This window comes from Eleginops maclovinus, chromosome 19 (genome assembly GCF_036324505.1).
Source record: "Eleginops maclovinus isolate JMC-PN-2008 ecotype Puerto Natales chromosome 19, JC_Emac_rtc_rv5, whole genome shotgun sequence".
NCBI lineage: Eukaryota > Metazoa > Chordata > Actinopteri > Perciformes > Eleginopidae > Eleginops > Eleginops maclovinus.
In genome coordinates this window covers 20,827,981-20,846,825 of record NC_086367.1, presented here as the reverse complement: position 1 = coordinate 20,846,825, position 18,845 = coordinate 20,827,981, and the positions used below count along the sequence as shown (strand labels likewise).

Sequence of the window (18,845 nt, the reverse complement as noted above, 5' to 3'; positions counted from 1 at the left end):
TATATAGCTGTGTACTTGAAAGTATCTTTGATTGTCTTACTGAAAGAAGATGCTATAAAAGTTGAAATGCTTCTTAACATGCAATGTAGTCGTTAGAGATTCATGAGATCAAACAGGTTTCATATGTTTTATTCAAACAACTTTGAACATGGCTGATCCATTACACTTCCCTCTGTTATCACATTTTAGTTCCCTTTGCACTGACTGGGGAACTATCACAGAAGTATTTCATATATATATTCATGTAGTTATCGGGAATAATGAGAACTTTAGTCAATCCAAACAAAACAAAGTCACAAAAACTGAAAATACATACATATTTACAAAGAAGAAAACTGAATTACAATTAAATAAATACATTAAAAGGTGCAAAGAAAATCACATTAAGCTCGGTTTTGCATGGTTTTCCCAATTCAGTGATCACTCAGGGTCATCTGACGTCAGCGATTAGACAGAAAGCCCAGGAACAACTTACATTTTACGATAAGAAAACCCTCATTTTAGAGTTACACAGTATAGATGTCTCAAAGACAGTCACACATTCAGATGTAAAAAGTTTCGTACAGTTAAACAGATGAGAAAATCCTCCCCTGAAATCTGCTTTTTATTGGTTACATCTGCAGCTTCGTACAAAGTTTCACAACCTTTAATGAATTTCTCCTGTCCAGTCGGGGAAATGATCGTTCTATCGTAATGTATCCTGCAGTTCCTCACAGTGCTGGATACACTTTTGTGGTGTAGTATTAGTCATGCTTCTCAGTTTTTGACTCCATTAGTGGGAACACATCTGGTCTCTGCTTTCATCAGGGCGTGAGAGGAGACTTCCAATCTCTCACTCCTTTGTGAGGCTGCAGTTTAGATGTTTGTATAGTGGTCTTAGATTGATTTTTAACTCCATGTCAACTTAAGTTAAAGGATAGGTTGGTGAGTTTATATATATCTGATGTCACAAAATCTCCAAAACGACCAAAACAATCTATGTAATTGTCAGTCTCTTGATGCTTGGGGACTTCCAAACATGTCTACAAGACAATACAATCTACAAATTAGTGAGTTCTTTGCAAGCCATCAGGTGGAGGGTCACTTTGTAAATGTAATTAGTGCCTGAATACTGAATACATGGCTCTGAAAGTAATCCGAATACAGTAACGTGTCTTAAAAAGGTAATGTATTCAGATTACTTTCAGAATACTTTTGGAATACTTAATTGGTGTACAGGAGAGGAAAGGAAAAGTTATTTTACTGTTTCATTTGCTTATCAAGAGCCCCACTCAGACACAACAACTGAAACGATGTGATAACTCTCCAATGGTTTTATAAGGGCACGCATGCGCAAGTCATCGGAGCGCTCTGCAATAATACTACAGCCCTGATAATGAATTTTTTAAAATGTCACCAATAATTCCAATAAGGATTCCAAAATGTATTCACTTCAGGTTATTGAAAGTAACTATAATCAGATTTCTTGTTTTTAAGATATAACGGGAGCTGAATACAGTGACTTGATTTTTGTATTCTGATTACGTAACGCCGTTACATCTATCCCGGCACAACCCAACCCTGCAAGCCATGATGAAGATAATGGTGAATATAACAATGATTTGGCATTGAATTTGTCCTAAATGTGGGTATAACATTTAAACTTCAAATTCATTCAAATAAAAGAGTAAGCATGTCAGTGGACATTTTTCCTGCTCTATAAGTGAAGGGAGACTGTTTATGGATTGCACGTCCTTAAACTTAACAGATGTTCTCGGTTTATTAATAAAATGTTGAAGGTCACAAGTCTAGTTAGCCTACAGATGTGACCCTGATTCTGTATAAAAGGTGCAGTTTTTCACTTTACTTTGCCGTGTTTGAGAGCAAAGACTTTCATTTCTGTCACAAGTCCTCTGTCCTTGCTGCGCTAGTCGTCGGGCAGCCAGGAGCCTAGGCAGGAGAAAGGCAGATGGGAGAAGCAGTCTGTGTTGGCGGGGATCTGCATGTCATGAAATAAGACTTGGCTCCTGTCTTCGTCTGCTCTGCCGTGTGTCTTCTTGAGCTCCGTGAATCTCTGCAGGATCCGCTGATGTTCACTGGCCTCGCGTCAGACCTCTGAAGTAGAGAACAGCAACCAGGTGCTTCTTGCTGCAGGTGGAGGAAAAGACAACACACACATATTAGACACTGCACTCGTAAGTGCATTGGATGTCCACATTTCCCCTTTTTCTAGGAGTGTTTCTGAATCTGGAAAAGAAACCAAGTCTTCCCACCAGCTTCCTGCTCTGAAGGAAACATCTGCACTCTTCATCGTTGGCAGCGAGACCAAACTCTTTAGAAACACATTTCTCAAGTCAGCAACTAAAGAAATGACCCCTGAAAGAATAGTCTGGGTTTGTTCTGGATGTTCCTCAGGGTCTCATGTCTGCAGACGACCACTCTCACTGCTGGTGCACTCCTGAGAGTCAATGAGACAGACTTTGGTATTTGGTCTTTCTAATTGAAAATACATTTTTGGAATAGGGACTCTTTAATTAAGTGTAATGAAATCTTGCAGATGTCTTTTGCTTGTGGATTCTTTCCACAACTTCCTTTTTTGCACTTATTTCGTCATCACTTCCTCATTTATATTTGGTCAAATTTGTTATGTTTCAGTCTCAAATGGGGGGATTCCTGCACCGCTTCAATCTGCTGACCCCTCCATCTTCTCCAGGTGAACAAAAGCACCCTTGTCTGATTCTTCCAAAGTTACAAAAAGGGGAAATAGCGACACTTTGTATGCATTTCAAATTGATAAAAATCAGGATGTTGGTTTTATGTCTTCAATCTGGGGGTTTTTTTTGCGGCGACTCTGACTTATGTTTTGTTTCGAACACGGAGACATTTCATTCACCTCCATGTATGTTTAACTTTATCAGGTTTTTAAGGAAATGACCCTGGGGAATGCCCCGTCTTTCAAACGCTATGACCTCGAGTTGCTAGACACATTATTAGTTAAAGTTTAGATTGAATATTTGTCATAGTGCACAGTGCCGATACAAGCCATGAAATGTATTCAGCATCTAACCAGAGGTGCACATACTAATACAGAAGATGAATTGTAGAAAGTGCATTAAGTAGTTCAGCACCAATACGTTTATATTTACAGTATGCATCGGCCATGAATGTAAATATATTAAAGAGGACATATTGTACTGAATTTCAGGTTCATATTTGTACTTTGTGCCCCAACTGTTGACATGCTTTTATGATCAAAAGACGTTTGTTTTTAATCGTTTTTTTAAATGAGAGAGTGAAAAACAACTTACCAAAAGTCGGGATACTGCTCCACTAAAGGCTGCAGATGGTTCTTTATGTCTTCCTTGTTTTTCTGTTGGATGATGTCGCTCAGGTCATTTCCGACAGCGTAGAGCCACTCGTGAGACGAGTTCTGAAACAGAAAAACAGAAAAACAACAGTTAAGTTTCAATACTTGTCTAATTAAAAGTGTTCTGAGTAACCTGAAACACACTAAGATATAGCGGTGCTTTTATTTGTTCAATTTAAGAATACAGATTTTTTTTATGATGATGATGCAAACTTTTCTGTGACTTCAATATCTTACTGTCCCCGGGTAACAAGTTTAAAAAGTTCCTGTTTATTGCAATGTGTCAAAACGGTACTGACACTACTGATAACGAATGGGAAAGAAAGCAAGATGAATATTCCTAAATACGGCTTTCTTGCATGATTCTGCAAAACAAATGAGCAACAAAACTTCCATTTTAAAGCGGCACTCCAACATTTCAGCCATAAAGGCCAGTTGATTAGGCATGGGGAGTATATCAACAGCTTTAAACAGTAATGTATTTAGTAGCTCTGGATGAACTTTGTAAAGTCTGATAACGGCTCAGGGTTATTTTGATCTAAACCCGGATACAACAAATGTTTGTAGAGTTGGGCCTTTTTTGGGCCTTGACCCATGATAGGAAGTAAAAGCAGAAGCTGAGTTATTCTTAACTAAATCTGTTTCTTATTTTAAATAAAAGAAGAGGTCCTCGGACCTTTAGAGTAGAGGAATGTAGAAAAATACATTACAGTAAATTCAATTTGGAAGCAAAAGCTAAATTATTTTCCTCCCAAATGTAGAATAAGAACTAAGAAGTATAAGGTAGCATTAAATGAAAATGCTCAGAATAGTTCTTCTGTTCCGATCCCCCTCACTTATTTCCTATTGACATGCAGAAGATGCTGTTCACGTTGATGGGGAAGTAGAAGAGTGTATCACCATAACATAAAACAATAGTGTAATGATCACCATGTTTTCAAACTGAACCGTCAGATCTTTCCACTGCTTGTGGATCTTGCTCGCTGCTTTCTCGTGTTTGTGGTTCTTGCATGAGAAGTTATTCTTCATCAGCTGTCCGATGTATTCCCGCACCACGTGGTAGTGCAGCCTGCTGGCAAGCTCCTGTTGCCGGGAAACACACACACACACACACACACACACACACAACACAGACACACACACACACACACACACACACACACACACAGTGAGTTGCAGAATAACAGGATAGGCAGAAAAATGTGGAAATGTAAGGGTCTTCATTTGCTGTCACATGACCATCAGCCATCAAAACTGACTAACACCTCCACTTCCACCTATTCATCTGTGCAAATTTTCCAGGATTTATTCCTTGTCTCATTAATCATTTCTGCCGTCATTTCTTGTTTCCCGCTGGAAACAATGGTGCTCAAATTGATTTACTGGAACTTCCAAGAGGGGCTGACCCAAAAAGTAAATGAGGATTTCCTCCACAGATCTCCTTTTGCCTGATCTGTGTCGGCATCTTTTCTCCCCCATTAGGCTAACACTTTCAGTAAAAGAAACAAAAACACGGCGGTCAAACGTAAAAAGTAGAAAAAAGTATCATATTGAAACTTTGGCAGGTATCCAAACATTCCTAAGAGGCAGGGGTATTTCCTAATAAGTGAAATGTTGTGGCTAGCATATTAAGATAATAAAGTGGTAGGGAAATTCTGGGATTCACCCCCTGACGTCACCTGGCTGTGTGGAGGCCTCATGAGAGCGCAGTGCTCGGAGAGCAGGTCTGTGCGTCTGTAAAGCTGTTTAAAGTCTTCATCGTTGGTGAGCCACTTCCTCGTTATCATTCTCCTCAGGTACGGCTGGAAACAGCACGGAAAACAGGTTAACAGTGAGGGAAAAACCTGATTATATAATGCTTATACTGTTTTATTATCCACAGGTTTAAGGGGGGGTCATCAGTTCTTCTTTCTGTTCATTGAGACGTCTGTTTATAGACTTAACTATAATGCTTTTCTGGGGGCTTTCCCTTTCCTGTAGTGCGTTCTATAGGTTTTGGTGCCTTTGCAGACCTAAAAATCTGCAAAGGGTAAAATCCCCAAATTCCTTCCTCCCACACTCCCCCCCTGACTAAAACTCCTCCATTGGACTCCTATGTTGACCTTTGTAACATGCTCCTATTGGCTAGCGCTCCAACAAACGTGTCCGTGACAGGCTATTAACCAATCAGAGCAGACTGGGCTCTGGTTTCAGACAGAGGGCGAAAAGATGTGCTGCAGCTCAGGTGGTAATTTCCTTACATTAATGTGATATACTGTACTGTGATTGTACCTTAACGTCCTCTTTGAACTGGTCCTCCAGCCCCTGCATGAGCCTGAAGATCAGCCCATTTGTCTCTTTTTTAAACTCCTCCTCCTCTGCAGGACACGTGTCCCGGTACCTCTCCATGTGCTGCCTGCAGGGGGAAAAGCAGCATTGACTGAGTGACTATATAATGAAATAGTTGACTTAAAGTTGGTCTGCTGCTTTTCTACTCTCCCTTTAATCGTCATCCTACTCCTTTAGACTCATCTGGTGAGCCTTTGGAAGGGTTTGGTCCAGGGTGTTGGGAACCACTGGGATAAACTTTTGTACTTCATATTAAGCTCGACCTTGTTGTCCATTATTAAATCTGGATATACTAAAAACCTATGTACAGTATCTGCTGCAGAGTACTCAGTGGGTGAGAGGCAGCTTTGTGTACAGATGAGGGGACTGCTGATACTGAGCTGATATAAATAACAACAACATGTTATGTATTCTGTTTTGCTGCTGGTTTCTTTGTCTTTATGTTACTGATTATTAGGGGTGGGGGAAATAATATATTGTATGTTTTCTGAACTGCTCTTTACTGACTAGTCAAGTGAGTGGAGACTCTTTGGCTAATTCATATAAACTGAAGCAGAGAAGGTTAAAAGGTCAACCTCAGACACATCAACTCTGCAGCTGTACACACACTCTGCTCCTGCATTTGATAAACCAGAGGGAAGCTGCATCTGCATTTGTGACTGCAAGCAGCAGTTGTGGTGCTATTAGAGGTTCAGCCTGCTCTGCTTTCTCTTTACCCCCTCTTATACAGCAGCAGCATTTCTCACTCGCAGCTTCGATTCCCAGAAACCACGTGGGGCAAAGCTATTTCCAAGGCTGCCACATCTCACAGTGACTTGCTCTTATTTTAAACAGGTTTGTGGTGAGCCTCTGCATGTTAATGAGACACTCCTCTAAACAAGTTCACTACACGTGGTTTAGAAAAACTAGGGTTTGAATCTCATGAACTCACGTTGGCACGAATATTGTGAATCTCCAACTGAATTCAAAATAGCTCGGAGATGAATCATCCAAACAAAAGCTTGGGATGCCTTCCAAGTCTCTGTGCAGTTTAACCACTTGTTGTGGTTTTAGAAGCTGCAGAAAAAGCCATTTTAGCCAGCTCTTAGTTTAAAGCCATTCCACTATAATATAACCAGATATTTAGATTATTTTTTGGTCCAAATTACTATAAAATCATCTTCTGTCTTGGGTAACTTTCTAAATAAAAGCACATACATGTTAAGTTGAGTACAGTATTGAACGTGGATCCAATTGCATGCAGTAGTGGAAGAAGTATTCACATCCTTTACTCAATAAAAATACTAACAACATAAATACTAAGTAAAAGCATGCATTAGCAAAATGTAATTTAAGTAAAAGTATTCATTTTGCAGCAAAATAACTTGGAAACTTTGAAAAGTGTTTGTGCATAAATCATAATCTCACGACAGAAAATTCTTCCTTTACTTTCATGGATTTCATGAATTGAAGGTGGATTATCTCAATACAGAAACACATGGGTTAAACAACCCAGAGACCCCTTTTTTTTCCAACCAGGAAATCGTCCTTTTTTCACTGGAGGCTTGTTTGAGCGTCTGTCAGGGCATGTTATCTCATGAAGCCTCGTAGGGGTAATGCCAGGAAGTCATGTGACTTACTGTAGGGCCATGAAGCTGTTGATGTATGTAATTTGATACTCGCTCCAGACAAGCTCCTGCTGCAGACTGCTGCAGTGATGCCTGAACCCCTCCTCGAATCTGTGTCAGAGGAGAGAGATGTGATCAGCCTGCAAAACGACTACAAGGGCTTTATAACGGCATCTTTAAATGGACTTGAGTGTTAATACGTCATTAAATATTATAAAGAAACACACATTCCCACTACATACTTTCATACACAGCACACAATTACATTTTCTGTATTCTTTCTGGTGAATTTAAATTGTATTATGTCTTGATCCAAGAGTTTGACATCACTATGAAGATTCATTATGACATCTACAAAGATGAAATCAAGCACTATAGAAGTATTGATATTAACATTTATACATAATACATATATGTAAAAATGTTAGGGTAGGGGAAAAAATAACATTGTGCACGTTCACTGAACTGATGTTCTATATTGTTTTATAGCTATTTGTTATATTCCTGCTGTACATGTTATGTTTGTGTTTGCTTTCCCCTTAGCTGCTGCAGAGATAAAACAAAGCAAAGAGACATGAAATCTTTCTCTGTTTTCACAACCATACCACATGATCTTAAGAGAGGCTTCTAAATGATCGACCGCATCGAGGTGGGGTCTTTCAACAGTCTTACTCATACATCAGGCTGAGGAAATATTCTCATATTGCAACAGTGTGGTGCTTGCACAAAGCGGTGGATCCTGTTTTTGATTTGTTTTGGACTGTTCACACACACGTCTACATTTCTTTAATCCACATCAACGTCACTGGCCTTCAAAACGAGATATAAAATATTGCGAGCTAAGAGGCTACGACAACTACAATCAAATGAATGTCAAATGTAGCTTCCATATTTTAATAAGAGCTGAAAAATGATACACATTTCAGGCAATAAGGGTCACGTATCTTCAGGAAAAGCCTACAGATGCTGGTATCATTGCTGTCTGAACTTGAATGGAACATGCTTCAGTACACATTGCTTTTTTAATATTCAGACAATCATGAATTTCATCCGTCACATTGTTGCTGTTTTTAACTTGAAGGGACAATGACTCAGCTCATCTTGTTATAATAAGGTTTAACGTAGTTTAAATATAAGTGCTCACACAGTATTTGTGTGTGTCTGAGTTAACAAACCTCTTTGGAAAGTCTTTGAGCTCTTGCAGGCAGGATGAGATCACTTTCTGTTTCAGCTGATCATCAATCTCAGCTGAGTGCACAATGGGTCCCTTCACATTCTGCAGGAAACACACAGAAAGTACACAGTTTAAGATGGAGACATAGACCGAGAAGCAATGAATATGAAGCTCTCTGCTGCCATCACATGGGTCATTAGCTGCCGTGCAACAAGGGACAATAAATCCCATTATTTTCATTCATGCTTTTGTTTATTTACTTGTATTTTTATAAGACAAAAAAATACATAACGAACAAAAATAAACACAATACCTTTATTTAAACAGAGAAAATCCATTAAACTCAAAAAATAAAATAAGCATTATCCTACTGAGCCACATACAATAATATATTTATCAAATATTAATGTTTAATTTACTCGTTTTAAATGTTTTAAATAAAAAAGTTCATTTGTTATGTATTGTATTTGCATATTTATTTAAATGTCTGTATTTGTTTATGTTTAAAGTATGAATTGAAGCCAGATTAAATAGATGTCTTACTCTATGAGACGATATCTCACTTATTTTCTTTTTAACTATATTTTAATATGTATATATATTGTTTTTGATATTGTCCTACCGTCAACACGTCCATGTGGAGATAAGAGAAGAAGAGGTTTTCGTCGTCCTTCTCTGGAGTCTTTTTGATATCCCATATTGTCTCATTTTCATTATCAATGACTCTGTCCAGGTAACCTCTTATAACCTCCTGCAGAAACAAAGACGGGGAGACACAAGGTGGAGGAGGTGGTAAACAATCAACAAAAAGGGGCTAGATTGCAGATTTTTAATGCATTTTCTTTTGATATTGTAATTTTCAGTTTTAGTTTCCAATTCATTCCTAGGTTATGTCTTTTTGCGACATAAAAAAGTTTGAAAACTTCAGAAAAACCTGGTAAAGATCATTAACTCATCGTGAATTTAACCCGATGTAGCTCTAGGTACAAGTGGTCTATGGTTTGCAGAATTGTTTTGTTATCATCCACAAAAAATAGACATTTTACTTCTGAATACAAAGAACTAAAAGGCCTGTTTACGTCAACTCTCGTGGAGAAATACTGATTCCTGAAAATAAAGAAATCCATGTTGAAAATGACAGATATAATATCTAATAACCCGGAAAGATGACGGACAATGTGAGCTCCAACGTGGTGCTCCTCACCTTTAATCGGCAGCAGTATTTGTCTTTCAGCTTCTTCAGGCAGTCTTCCTCCAGCTGCAGATCAGAGTTCTCCTCCTTCATCTCCGGCTGCAAGGAGACACTTCCCATGATCTTCTCACTGACCGGACAGAACAAGACATGTTTAAACAAAACATGTGATAAAATCTGTTGCCACTAAGGTATGCTGAGGGTATGTTGCTTCATGTCAGGGGATGCTGAATATATCTCTTTTACTGATTGTATTCTGACCTCTTGTAGCTGTTGATGATCCAGTTCAGCAGAGCGTACAGGTCCTTCACCTCTGTCACCTGCGGCTCCAGCTTCTTCAGGTGCTGCCGGACGCCGCTGTGGTAGCTCCTCACGTAGGTGCTGAAAACCTTAAAGCTGGGCGGGTACGACCACCGCAGATCCTTCTTCACATTCTCCAAATCATCCACAATGGATTTACCCAGCAGCCCCAGGTGAACCGCTAACCAGGAGGGGTTCTTCTCCCTTTGCTCCAGTTTGATGCTCTTAATCTTCACCTGCACACAACCATCCACCATCTCCCTCCATGCCTCCATCCAGCTGTCCTGAAGTCCTCCAGGTTGCCCCGCTCTCTTCTCCTCCTCCTGGATGATTCGCACCATGGGTTCCAGCAGCTCCAGAGAGTTGGGGTCGCACATGATGGTTTTAAACTTCTTCCTCAGCTCTCCGTAGAGGAGGTTCAGGTCTTTTTCCTTCTTTGCGAGCTCCATGGGTGAGTCGTCACCGCTCCGTTCCTGCTCCTGCTGTAACTCCTGGCGCAGGGCAAGCAGGTTCAGGTGTGCTTCCTCCAGCAACGCCATCTCTATCAGCTTGTTGATCTCCATCACTGGGAGAGAAAAGGGCCAGTCACCTCAAATGGGGCTGAAGCCTGCAAGCTCGTTCAGGCAGTCAACTCGAGCACCTCTTACAACCAACTAAACACATTCTCCTAAATCTGCCTCTCTATTTAAGATTTGCCTGCCACTGCCTCGCTAATGCTGCTGATGCTACATCCATGTTGCTGATTTAGTCACGATTTTATTTAATCATCACTAAATGCTCTTTGGAAATGTGTGGCCTGAGCCTAGACGCCAACTCAAATTATACGCTGTTTCTAGTAAACATTTCCAACATGAGTCATTTTAATACAACAGCAGAGCTTAATGTACTGTAAACATCATGTGGTTACTTTTGGTCAGATAAGCTGGTACACAACCACCAAATCTCACCAAGTTTTTCCTCTTCTCCTGACCTTGAGAGGACACACTTCTCTACCTGCTTGAAAACACTTTTTATAAGTAAACATAGCGCATTACAATACGCACCAACTCCAAAAATGAAATGTTGCCTGATATATTTATTATTTGGCTAATATTACATATTTAAACAGCTAGCAAAATATGAGTTTGCAAAAATAGTTGATGTTGTCTTTAAATCTGGACACAGTTAAGTTAATGCTCCTTCTCTATTTGCCTGTGTGCTTCTGAAGTTTGACAAAAAAAAACTCCCTTGTCAGTATGCATGCAATATGCATTCGCGCAGACAACTTGATCAAAGAAAATGTAAAAGGCCATAATGTTAATAATAAATCAGGATTATGTATTGAAACTGTACCTGACAGTGGTGTACGTGGTATTTCTGGCAGTGTGTAATCTTCCTCCATCTCCTCCCACACAACATCCTCCTCCTTCACTTTGTCCTCCGTCCTTTCCTCCGCTGCTCCCTCAGAGACGGGAACGAGCGGTGGCTTGCACCTTTTATCTTTCCTGGTGCCTAAATTCAAGCTTCGACGTATGGTTTTTTGTAAAGAGCCACCAAAGTTGCTCATGTTGGGATCTGCAGGAAAATCACACATAGTTATCGTTTGGTTTTCCAGCAAAATAAATAACCAAAAATATTGTATATTAGTTGTTAATGTTTCAGCTGAGAAACCCTTAAAATGACCCCCCATAACTTTAAGCGTATTTAATTTGGGTAACTGATTTTGTCCATGAAGTGCATCCAGCAGTGGCTCAGTCAGTAGGGGCTTGGACTGGGAATCGTAGGGTTGCCGGTTCAAGTCCCCAAACAGACTTGAAATAAGGAAAGTGGACTGCTACTTGGAGAGGTCCCAGTTCACCTCCTAGGCCCTGCTGTGGTGCCCTTGAGCAAGGCACCGGACACCTCCAATCCCCCCTCCCCATTGCTCCCCGGGCGCTTTAAAATAGCTGCCCACTGCTCCTAGTACTAGGATGGGTTAAATGCAGAGGACCAATTTCACTGTGTGTGCTCTGCTGTGTGCATGTATGTGACTAATAAAGAGGGTTTCATCCTCCCATAATGGTTAGAAAAAACAAGTAATGAATATTTAAAAACATATTAAATAGTAAACTAAACATAACACATGACTGGTGGAAGTTTGATCCCAATAACCTTTGATATAAATCATTAAATAATTGCTGTACTTGTCATTGAACGTGCCAGCCCTTTGCCTTTCTGTGGAGTCGTGTCGCTGTCTTCTTCGCCTTTATTGTTGAAAAAGCCTCCGATCATTTTCAGAGGAGACGTCACCGGAGAGCTCAGACCTGGCGGAGAAACAGAACATTTCTCAGAATGAAAACCGGTTCCGAAGTTTCCATGTTTCACAATCACATCTCCCCTTGTAGCGTCAGTTAGACAAGCAATGTGAGTGCTTGAAATAGAAAGGAGGGAGGATGACTGGGAAGAGTTTTATCCTCACAGTGACTTTACTAATACAACTAAGGAATGCATTGATTAGGTGCTGATGAAAACTGGCAGCAGGTCAGTTTGGCTCGGCTCCAGCCTTTAAACTGAAACAACATATGAGTTCTCCAGGGTGTTTGCTGAAAAAGTTGAAGTCTTTAAATCTGGACACAGTTAAGGTAATGCTCTTTCTATATTTACCTGTGTGTTTCTGAAGTTTGACTGAAAAAACTCACTCCCTTGTCAAAATGTATGCAGTATGCGTTAACACAGACAACTTGATCAAAAAATGTAAAAGGGCATAATGTTAATAGTAAATCAGGATTATGACTCTGGTGTCGGCAGACAGACTGAAGCCTGTGTGTTTACACCTGGAAAAGAGATTCCTATCACTGTGTGCTTCTGTTGCCAAAACAGATGAAGATAGGTTGAATGTGCAGACAGAGAAAGAGACAAGAAGCTGTTTAGAAACATCATGAGAAAAAAGGTTGCACACATAATGTGCAGCTATGCACGTCTTCTATGGTTTATAGGCCATCTTTGTATGCATGCTGGGGCTCACCAACACAAATATAAGCGACTAAAAATGAATTCAGAACCTCCATGTACAGTTAAAGCTTCAAATGTTCAGAGCCAGTGTTCACAAAAGGTCAAAATTAAACTGGTAATGGACTTCTAACCTTAACAGAACTTAACTGTACCTCGCTGTTTGGCTTCAAAACAATACAAAAACAATAATTGGAACACTGTATGATGCCTGGATTTCATAATCACATCACTGTTCATTTATTTAAATGTTAGGTTTAGTATATGTTGATCTTAAGGTTACAATTTGTATTGAATTCAAGCAATTGTTTGTATTTGATCAGATGTTTAAAATTATTTGAGGTATTAAATAAGCCTAATGGGTTTTCATCTCCTCCTGCACAGTTTTTTATTTGTAATTTGTTATGTTTGTACATTATTGAACCATTGAACCATTAAAACCACAGTTAAAGCTTCAAATTTCCAGAGCCAGTGATCTCACGGATGGTATTGAAACTGTACCTGACAGTGGTGTACGTGGTATTTCTGACAGTGTGTTATCTTCCTCCATCTCCTCCCACACAACATCCTCCTCCTTCACTTTGTCCTCCGTCCTTTCCTCCGCTGCTCCCTCAGAGACGGGAACGAGCGGTGGCTTGTGCCTTTTATCTTTCCTGGTGTCTAAATTCAAGCTTCGACGTATGGTTTTTTGTAAAGAGCCACCAAAGTTGCTCATGTTGGGATCTGCAGGAAAATCACACATAGTTATCGTTTGGTTTTCCAGCAAAATAAATAACCAAAAATATTGTATATTAGTTGTTAATGTTTCAGCTGAGAAACCCTTAAAATGACCCCCCATAACTTTAAGCGTATTTAATTTGGGTAACTGATTTTGTCCATGAAGTGCATACAGCAGTGGCTCAGTCAGTAGGGGCTTGGACTGGGAATCGTAGGGTTGCCGGTTCAAGTCCCCAAACAGACTTGAAATAAGGAAAGTGGACTGCTACTTGGAGAGGTCCCAGTTCACCTCCTAGGCCCTGCTGTGGTGCCCTTGAGCAAGGCACCGGACACCTCCAATCCCCCATCCCCATTGCTCCCCGGGCGCTGCAAAATAGCTGCCCACTGCTCCTAGTACTAGGATGGGTTAAATGCAGAGGACCAATTTCACTGTGTGTGCTCTGCTGTGTGCATGTATGTGACTAATAAAGAGGGTTTCATCCTCCCATAATGGTTAGAAAATACAAGTAATGAATATTTAAAGACATATTAAATAGTAAACTAAACATGACTGGTGGAAGTTTGATCCCAATAACCTTTGATATAAATCATTGAATAATTGCTGTACTTGTCATTGAACGTGCCAGCCCTTTGCCTTTCTGTGGAGTCGTGTCGCTGTCTTCTTCGCCTTTATTGTTGAAAAGGCCTCCGATCATTTTCAGAGGAGACGTCACCGGAGAGCTCAGACCTGGCGGAGAAACAGAACATTTCTCAGAATGAAAACCGGTTCCGAAGTTTCCACGTTTCACAATCACATCTCCCCTTGTAGCGTCAGTTAGACAAGCAATGTGAGTGCTTGAAATAGAAAGGAGGGAGGATGACTGGGAAGAGTTTTATCCTCACAGTGACTTTACTAATACAACTAAGGAATGCATTGATTAAGTTAGGTTTGATGAAAACTGGCAGCAGGTCATTTTGGCTCGGCTCCAGCCTTTAAAGTGAAACTGAGCGGAGAGTTTTGAATGCCTCAGCTAAAGGAAATGCAATGAAAGCAGTTTGCCCTTAATCCTGCTGACAGAGGCAGTAATCGGAAACCTAAGAATTGCTGTGAAATGAAACGTAAACTTAAATTGGATCACTGTATCCTTGCTGAATTCGGCAGAAAGTCTAAATGCTAAATTAAAACACTGTGCATTATGTTTAACTGTCATACTGCTGCGTTCAAAGCCAAAGTACAAAATGAACCTTAAAATATCTCACGGTAATGATTGCTGCCTCCATTGGACTCCTTTGCTGACCCCTATGAACATAGTGAGGTCACAATGTAACTCTCACGCTTATATTAGCTAGCGCTCCAACACATTGTACAAACTAAGGAGCGGGACATCTTTAAACGGTTGACCAATCACAACAGAGCCAGCCAGTTAACCAATCAGAGCAGACTGGGCTCTGGTTTCAGACAGAGGGTGAAAAGAGGAGCTGCAGCACAGGCAGTATGAGGAACATAAAGAGCTTTTTGAACATTAAAGCATGGAGACATGTCATAGGAGAAGAACAACATACTAATATGAACTAGAAATTAGCCCAAAAAGAGAGTTAAAGGGCTGAGACACAGACTGAAACTGTTATCCCATCACAGCTGTGGGTAACTTCAATCTCCTCTTCTTCTGACCTTGACATTACTCTACCTGCCTGAAAGCACATTTCATGTCAGCCATAATGACAGTACTCACTCGGTGACTGAGGCGTTAATGACTCCGACTCATTGCCAGTCGTGACCTTTAACCCGTTTTTTTTATTTTCATTGCTCTTCTTCTCCAACATTCCCAGCGAGTCCGTGGTGCCTTCGTTGGTCGGCGTCTTCCCGTTGCTCTTCAGGGAAACTCTGTCCTCGCCTGTGTTTGCAGTGTCCATCGTTTGTGACATCTCAACGCGTTAAATAACATCCACCTGTGAGGGAGCAGATCAAATGTTAAATGTCTGCCGTCACACAGCTGAACTACGGCGTATGTGTGTGTGTGTGTGTGTGTGTGTGTGTGTGTGTGTGTGTGTGTGTGTGTGTGTGTGAAACAGAAGTAAAGGTGTGTTTTCATGAAGGAGGCACAGGTTGTGTTTACAGAAAACATCACAGAGCGAGAGTGACGTGAATCAGGTTGGGAATATGTTGCAACAGCACAGTAGTTTCCACAGTAGGGATTTCCCAAAATGCTCTTTTCTCCTGCTCACTTACAGTATATAGTTTCAGGAGGATTTCCTTTAATAAAGTCTCACCTAACCCAGACTAAATGAATAAACCTTCATTTTAACGATTCCTCTAATTGCTTCTCACAATTAAAGGTCTACATTTTACATGTAAATGACTTGAAAGTCCACCGTACAGACACTGCGGTTTATACTCTGCTGAAATCTTTGTTTTCAGAGAAATTCAGATACCTACTTTAGTATAAATCTAACGTATTCTCCAAGGAAGCTGATTTGAAAGAGGATGATTTTAAACCAGTTCCCTTTTTTAAATTGCTGTCTTCGATGATGGATTTATGCTCTTGGTTTTGTCATTTCTATTATTTCCTAAAACCTTATTAAGATAAGATAAGATGGACATTTGTTAATCCTTGTCTGGAAATTCAGGAATTAAAGCAGCAACAGAGAGAGAGAGAGAGAGGGAGCGAAAAGCAGGACAGTACAGTTTCAAACAGGGATGATACCATAAAAGATAAAGCACAGGTAAGTAACTGTTCAAACCAGAAATTAATTAAATGAACATATATACATATTTCAGTCCGTATCAGCCACGCTTTATCTATTTCTGTCCTCACAAAACACAAATGCAGTTCTGTATTCCGGCTATTAACTGAAATGCCGTAAACACTGAGCAGGGAATTAAAAGCTACAGCAATAGGTTTAATTTATTTAGACGCAAATTCCACCAAAACGTGATATTATTTTAGCCCTTTAACATCCAAGAACCTTCTTTTATTTGTATTTATTTTACTCGTATACAAATTCTTATATCGTCCACAATTTATTTTGTCATCTAGTTGCCATTTCCTCTTTGTTTCAAATGCCCCACTGCTTTGGTTCTGGTCTTACTTTGCATTTGCATGTCCATTTGAATATTTGAGTTTCTTCCCTGAGCAAAAAAACGTGTTATTCAGTCCGTCAACAACGGCAGCCTAATGGAGATACTTTCTATTTCGTTTGATTTTGGAAATACCCTGCAGGGATTTTATCTGAACAGGATTACAGAATCGAGGTAAGTGGTTTCTTTAAGTGGTAAGTGGTAAGAAAAGAAAAGGGGTGAAAGTGAAACGCAGATAACCAACATGCCTTTTAACTCTCGGTATTGTTCAACAGTTCTTTACAGTGAACAATACAAGTGATATGAACCTGTGTTATTCATCTGGATGCTATAAAGCTTCCAGGAAAGGTGGAAACAAGTAAAGGACGTTGTTATCTTTTATTATTATTGTTCAGATCTGCTTTTTTTGTCTCTTAAATGCAATTTGAATGTTAAAAATCCTATGTTTAGTCAATTAAAGATATTCAATATATTCTTATGCCCACTTGAAGCACTTTGAACTGCCTTGCAACTTAAAGGTGCTCATTAAATACACTTTACTTAGTGTTTGTAACTATAAGTTATTGAATATCAGGAAAGCTCTCCCGTGACGTCTCCTCTGAAAATGATCGGAAGCTTTTCAACACTAAAGACGAAGAAGACAGCGACACGACTCCACAGAAAGGCAAAGCGTCTGGCACGTTCAATGACAAGTACAGCAATTATTCAATGATTTATATCAAAGGTGATTGGGATCAAACTTCCACCAATCATCTGTTGTGTTTAGTTTACTATTTAATATGTTTTAGATATTCATTACTTGTTTTCTAACCATTACATTAGGAAGCTTTTATATTTGAGATAAATCAAACAATCACGTAATTTAAAAAACTCTTCGTCTTTCTATTGATTGAAGGTTTCAACATTAAGAAAACACAGATTAATTCAGCGTCAAATATAAGACAAATAGAAACCATTGTTATTATATTATTATTAAATAATATGATTCACATTAAATGGGAATACAAGTGCAATCATCTGCAGTGGATCACAGTGTTGCCATGTGTACGAATAAGCATTATAATCCATTTGAACCCTCAAAACAAGAACAGAAATCTCCTTTATCATATTATAATACATCATAAATCACATTACAGGCCTGTCCAATCCGGTTTCTATTCTTAAAGCAGCTCAGCATCAAACCAATAAAGAGACATTATGTACTGATAAGAGTTTGACTCTTAATAACCTGCTTTAAAACATGCAGTACAGAGCGCCATTGTTTTACCTGTCAAAACTCACCTCCAGGACTAAAACACTTTGATTGTAAAGACAAATATTTTCAGAATACAGACAAACTGTTAGCAAAGTTAAAAAGTAACAAGCTCGCAATGTACGTTGAGAAACACAGAGTTGAAAGGTGTCTCCTTACCTTCGTAGCTCAGGTAGAAACACTCTCCAGCCGTCCTTCCTCTCTTTTATACCTTCAGTCTACCTGCTTTCACTTTCGCCACCTGTACAGTCAAACTCGTTTGAGGGATAAGAGTAAATACATTAATTTCCCGGAAGGGTTAGTTGAACACAGAGCCAATATGCAGTTTGTAAAAAAGCAGGGCAGCCAGTTTTCTGCAGCCACATGACACAGATTACTGTGATTAGTGTTTGGAAAAAAACAGAGAGAGAGAGTTAATGATTAAAAAATATGAACTGAAGGAGGAGCGTCAGTCACCGAGAGTTTAAACTGATCTGTGCAACATGGCTTAATAAATGTGATTCTACTTAAGGTACCTGTAGGATCAGTTTACAGGTACATGTTCTCTCTTATCTGGAATGTGGCGTTAAAGCATGAGACCATGCCGCCTTTAAGAGCCCCCGTAAAATCCTGTTTCAAGGTCGTAATTAATAAAGATTAAGCTGTGATGAAAGGAGTACTCAGATCCATTACTAAAGAACCATTACGTTTATGTTAAAGTACTCCATTGTAAGTTAAAGTTCTAGATTAACATTGTATGAGTAGTATCAGGAAATGCAGTATAATAAGTACTACATCTGCAGAATGTATCATTGTTTCTTTTGAGGCAGTCAGTGGTGAGGAACATTTCTATTGCTTCAAAATGGCATGGTAATTTAGTATTTCAATTGCATGTTACGTTATACTTCTTCTAATACAAGTAGTG

At 39.6% G+C, this 18,845-nt stretch overlaps 1 protein-coding gene and 1 pseudogene across 1 annotated transcript; both read right to left on the bottom strand.

Annotated features, from left to right (window-relative positions):
* Positions 1-113: 113 nt before the first annotated feature.
* Positions 114-18,335, bottom strand: LOC134881539 (exocyst complex component 3-like). Its single transcript, XM_063908964.1, is given in 17 exon segments — positions 114-2,074; positions 2,076-2,127; positions 3,288-3,409; positions 4,277-4,429; positions 5,026-5,148; positions 5,618-5,741; positions 7,294-7,392; positions 8,457-8,557; positions 9,078-9,206; positions 9,660-9,777; positions 9,909-10,512; positions 11,280-11,501; positions 12,110-12,229; positions 13,416-13,637; positions 14,239-14,358; positions 15,344-15,560; positions 18,101-18,335. Coding segments are annotated over 16 exon segments (2,670 nt in total). The 5' UTR covers positions 15,537-15,560; positions 18,101-18,335; the 3' UTR covers positions 114-1,906.
* LOC134882096 (small nucleolar RNA U3) lies at positions 2,259-2,371 on the bottom strand (annotated as a pseudogene).
* Positions 18,336-18,845: the final 510 nt, after the last annotated feature.